The sequence below is a fragment of the Sinocyclocheilus anshuiensis genome, unplaced genomic scaffold, assembly GCF_001515605.1.
Source record: "Sinocyclocheilus anshuiensis isolate Anshui unplaced genomic scaffold, SAMN03320099.WGS_v1.1 scaffold1115, whole genome shotgun sequence".
In the NCBI taxonomy this organism is placed as follows: Eukaryota; Metazoa; Chordata; class Actinopteri; order Cypriniformes; family Cyprinidae; genus Sinocyclocheilus; species Sinocyclocheilus anshuiensis.
Genome location: NW_015547735.1, coordinates 901,968 through 907,417, shown reverse-complemented (window position 1 = coordinate 907,417; position 5,450 = coordinate 901,968). Strand labels below are relative to the sequence as shown.

Below are 5,450 nucleotides of genomic sequence, written 5' to 3'. Positions count from 1 at the left end.
GTTTAGAACTCTTCAAATTGTTATTTTTTTAAATGTAGAAATTGTGTTAATTTGTGCAATGATAACCTAACAGCAATGTAAAGATGAGTTTTTAAATATATTATTATGAGTACATTACAATATAAATGTATTAGAACGAGTACATTATTATTTATGGGCTTAAAAACAAGATGCAAACAATCAGAATATTGTACCTGGTGGGGAGTGCACAATGTAAACATGAAACATATGCCATTACCTATACTGTACTGTGGTACAGTTATGGAGGCCCTTCATAATGCAGAGGTCAGCTGCCTGCTCTGCCAATAGTTAGAAATGGCACTATAGTGTTTAATAAACAGCTGTTTTACTAAATTCTGCTGAAATGAAATTCAGTGCAGTCCTGTATCGTGATACGTATCGTATCGTGACTTTGCTGGTGATACACAGCCCTAGTTACAAGCGCTATATAAATAAAGGTGACTTGACTTAATAAACACTAATGTGTCATGAATGCACACTATTTTTAAAATGTCTATTTAATCAAATCAAAACTGCAGTTTTTGTTAAAAATGAGACATTTTTGTTTTCATGCCCGATTTTACTTGCTGAGATCATTTTCTGTCAGTATGTTTCATGTTGAACTTCCATTAAAAAGTGTTACTACATTTATAAAAGCAAGACAGCAAAACAACCACAACATTTACATGGATTTACATTTTATTTATGCACAAGGCCATAATATCAACTCAATTCTGAGGCCATTTCAATCTGATAAAGAGGGAAAATCCACATAATTTACAAACTTTGCCGAATGAATGCATTAAGATCCATCTGGTTATGAGTTATTTTCCAGCCTGAGCGATAAGTTCAGATCTCTGGGAGATTAATCAGTGATTATAAATGACAGAAAACTAACACAGGCCTCATCAACCATCCATAATGATGCATAAATCACAAAAATAAATCTATTCTAACAAAAGGAACACATAATCCATGAACTGAGCAAAACATGTTTAGTATTAAACAAGAAGCCATAGAAATATGTGGGTTAATGAGCTCATCATCAAGTAATATCCTGAGAAATATTGATTCACAATGGCTTTTTACAAAGATTGTACAAGCTTATGCTATAAATGTGAAAAACGGCCAGTTCTATCCATCATTAGCAGAAAATGAAAGTATTGCTCCATCCACATGATTCAGCTGGAGATATTAATGACTCCAGAATACCCTGCATACTCTCATGTTTACTGTGGTATTGATGAGGTGAAGCAGCACACCTGCAGATGATGTGTTTGTGTTCACAGGTTCACGTCTCATTTCCTCCTCTCTCGGACTGATGAAGATCTTCTCCTCCTCCTCCTCCTCCTCCTCTGGATCACCACACTCGTCTCAGGCTAAATCTTGGTGAAGGACTGCAGGATTACGCTGGGCAAACGTCTCTTCAGCACTAAACACCAAACAGATCTCATATTAAATGATGGCAGCTGTATTTCAGGCTTTCTGAAGCTCAAATTCAAGACTTTTTAAGACCTGCACAAATAAATGTAATACCATATGAGCGGTGTAGGGCAATGTCTATACTCTATAGTAACATATTAAAGCATGTAAAAAGCATGATTTACAGTTCAGATACAAGTTTTCACAAACAAAAAGTTTTATAATATGATACACTTCACATTTCAGCCATTAAACCGTTTTTAAGAAAATGGATGGAGTCAAAAGTATTAATTATATTAATTTAAACAATTATTATCAATAAATTACTATTAATTAAATAGCATATAAATTAGTGCTGTCAAACGATTTTAGTATTTTTACATCCTAACTTAGTTGTTTTATGTTTGTATTTATGTGGTATTAGTGTTCTTATTTCAGTTAGCTTTAAGCCTCAATATTTTAAAAATAAATAAAAAAGTTTCAAATATATTAAAAATTTAGTTCTGGGCAACAAATAATTGCAATTAATCGCATCCAAAATAAAAGTTTTTGTTTACATAATATGTGTGTGTGTAGTGTGTATATTTATTATGTATATATAAATACACACTCATTTAGTTTATATTTAGATGTATATATTTATATTCATATAATTAAATTTACGTATATACAAATATATTTAATATATAAACATAACATATTTTTAACATAACATATATACATGCATGTGTGTGTATTTATACATACATAATAAATATACACAGTGCACACACATAGTATGTAAACAAAAACTTGTATTTTGGATGCGATTAATCGCGATTAATCGTTTGACAGCCCTAATATAAATACATTTTACTGTTTAGATTTTTATAATGCATTATCGTCTCATTGATCCACCAGTTCACATTTACAGCTCTGCGTGTTTGCAGGGTAAAAACATGGGTCGATTCTCACATTGGTCTGAACAAAAACAGCAGACGGGCTTATAGACGGTTTCATCGGTCGCATGCGCATGGCCCAAAGTGTGTACAGCTGTTACCGGGGAAACCTCGATCTCTGCCGCTCTAAAAGCACCTCCTGCTGGCAGAGAGTGAATTTGCATTTTTAATAAGCCCGTCTGATATATGCAGCAAACATATTTTGCTTATCAGAAGTAATCTACTCTAGAGGAACTTTGCTGCCGTTACTGATTCTTTGCAGAAGTCTACCAGAAGTTACGTTTGGGCCACAAAAGCGTGCATGCGCAGTAACGTTTGTTTATGCTGTTGGTGTGGAAACAGTCTATTGAAAATGCACATTCATTATCTGCCAGCAGGAGGCGCTTTCGGAACGGCAGAAACATAGTGGTTTCAACGGTAACAGCAGTAAACATCGGACTTCGCTTATGTTTATTCAATGAAATCATAGCCTTTTGAAGTTTATTCATCACATTCAGCCATTTCGCAATTCTGGTCTTTCCATCCCCAAATTTAAGACCTCCTGAAATCATAATTAAGACTTTCTTGTACAATTTAACATTTTATGGCCTTAAAATGTGAGTCTTTTTAAGGACTTGTGGGTCACTATGTCTGTAGCACAAGCCTCATCCGCTCCTGTTAGTGTCGTTCACACTGGAAACGCTCGATTCATCATGAGCTCACCTGACTGACTGTGTGCACGCGTCTCTGAAGGGCTTCTGGGTAATGAAGGAGCTGCTGTTTTCTGTTGTAATTCTGTTCCTGTCACTGGAAGAGTCATAAAAACACGTTAGTTCAACCCTATAAAGCTGCTGTATCACACTCCATCTCCTCATGTCTTCTGTCGTCTGATTGATAGTTTAGAGTGTTTTATCCAGTCACAGCTCTTTTAGTGTAACTGTACAAACGTCCAGCTTCAGCTCAAGCTTCTCGTGTCAAATCTGTTTTATCAAGTAAGCGTCAGAATAACTGCAGTAATATCTCCAGATGAACACTTACTGGACTGAAGCAGCTCAGCTTTACTTGATTCTCCATCAGTCATGTTTTAGAGTCTCAAATCTGATCCTCAGGATCTTTTGAGGAGCGTTTGTTTCCAGAAGCTTTACTTTCACTGTTTTATGTCAGTATCTGCTGTACTGTTACTCATTGATTTACATTAAAAGCAGCAGAATTTCATCATAGAAATATTAGCATCTGCAGCAAATTCATATTTTTGTTCACTTTGAGCAAATTGAGCTGTTTTTTTCTCCATATTCTTACTATATCAGACTACATATATGAGCCACAAAACCCTGATGCTCGACAAAAAAACACATATGCAGTTTTTATGATATATTTTTTTTTAATATTTTGTCTATAGGTTCAATAAACTAATTTCCATTTCAAAATATTGGATTTTTCTTACTATTATTTTCACATGTCAGGGTTAAGATCCCTACATACACACACACACTCTCTCTCACTCTCACACTCACACACACACACACAGACACACGTATGGTGTGTAACGGTCATGATTTACCGTCTGCACCAGAGCGCTGTGAGATCAGAGTCTGATAATGAGAATGCTGCCGAATCAAGGCCCGTTTCTTGGCCATCAGAGATGTGCTGTGCTCCTCAAGAGCTCCGATCATCTGACGAGCCTGAGACAGAGCAGGAACATGTCAATGAAGCTGAAGTGTCCTGCAGAGATCTGAGGAGAAGCAGTGGGTTTAGCCGCACCTCTCGGAGCAGGTCTTGAGTGCTCATCATGACGTCTTCTTCAACACCCAGCATCCTCTTCAGCGAGTCCAAACTCTGCTGTAGTTCAGCGAGCTGCTTCCGTTCTCTCAGCGTTCGGTTCAGACACCACGTTCGCTTATACAGCGGCAGATCAGACATCAGCCGCACTGCATGATGGGCCGCTGATTTACATTTCAGCTGCAAAAAACATGACGATCAGGTTTTCACTGAACACAACAGGTTAAATATGCTGTATCTAGTGAATCAATTGTTTTTGCACATTATTTTTGCTTTTCACCTCATAATACTTCAGTGAGCAAAACAAACTCGACGGAGGTAAAGAAAGAACAGAGACTTACAAGCCATTGACTCTGAGCTGCTTGCTGTGTTCTCCTGCAGAGAGGAGAGATGTTTACTGAATAAAGCAGCGTTTCAGTGTGAATCTGAGATGCTTTCAGCTCAGGACTCACCGTCTCGCCTTGGCTCTTAAGAGGCTGATGTTCATCTTCTCATCGTACTCCTCATACGTCACAATGTCCACCTCCTCCTCACTGTACCAATCATTCTAGCATCGAAACACAGCACAATCTGAGAATAGTGATTCAAACGGACTTTCTTCTTCAGGACGATTCGATTAAAGGGTGATATTAGGGCTGGGGATTGAGACTAGTTTCATGATTTGATTTAGATTCACATCTCAATTTGATTCATTTGAATAAATATGCATTCAGTTAATCATAATATTACAATGTGCAATTGCACCTAAGGCAGTTTTTATAATAAAAATGCATTATAAGTTTTTAATGATAGAATTGTTTTTATATGTTACTGAAGTTATGATATCAGTGGATGTCATGACTTCTTCTCATGACAGATTTATTCAAACCTACACTAGCGCTCAAAAGTGTGGGATCAGTAAGACTTGTAATGTTTTTAAAGAAGTCTCTTCTGCTCATCAAGGCTGCATTTATTTGATCAAAAATACAGAAAAAAACAGTAATCTTGCAAAATGTTATTACAATATAAAATAATGGTTTCTATTTTAATATCCTTTAAAATATAATGTATTTCTGTGATGCGCAGCTGTATTTCCATCATCATTACTCCAGTATAAAGCGTCACATGATCTTCAGAAATCATTATAATATGCTGATTTATTATTAGAATTATTATCAGTTGTGCTGCACAATATTTTTTTGGAAACTGCGATACTTTGTTCAGGATTCTTTGATGAATAAAAAGTTAAAAAGAACAGCATTTATTCTAAATATAAATCTTTTCTAGCAATATAAATCTTTGCTATCACTTCTTATCAATTTAACACATCCTTGCTGAATAAAAGTTTTAATT

The 5,450-nt window shown here is 35.8% G+C and overlaps 1 protein-coding gene across 2 annotated transcripts in view; it reads right to left on the bottom strand.

Annotated features, from left to right (window-relative positions):
* Nucleotides 1-686: 686 nt before the first annotated feature.
* Nucleotides 687-5,450, bottom strand: part of mgab (MAX dimerization protein MGA b) — a 37,399-nt gene continuing 32,635 nt past the window's right edge. For both annotated transcript variants that reach the window (XM_016507312.1, XM_016507313.1), the window contains exons 18-23: nucleotides 4,571-4,665; nucleotides 4,460-4,493; nucleotides 4,101-4,298; nucleotides 3,901-4,021; nucleotides 3,063-3,146; nucleotides 687-1,432 (exon numbers count right to left, since the gene is read on the bottom strand). In XM_016507312.1, the coding sequence (XP_016362798.1) occupies nucleotides 1,380-1,432; nucleotides 3,063-3,146; nucleotides 3,901-4,021; nucleotides 4,101-4,298; nucleotides 4,460-4,493; nucleotides 4,571-4,665 (585 nt within the window). In that variant the 3' untranslated portion in view covers nucleotides 687-1,379. The remainder of the gene's footprint in view (nucleotides 1,433-3,062; nucleotides 3,147-3,900; nucleotides 4,022-4,100; nucleotides 4,299-4,459; nucleotides 4,494-4,570; nucleotides 4,666-5,450) is intronic.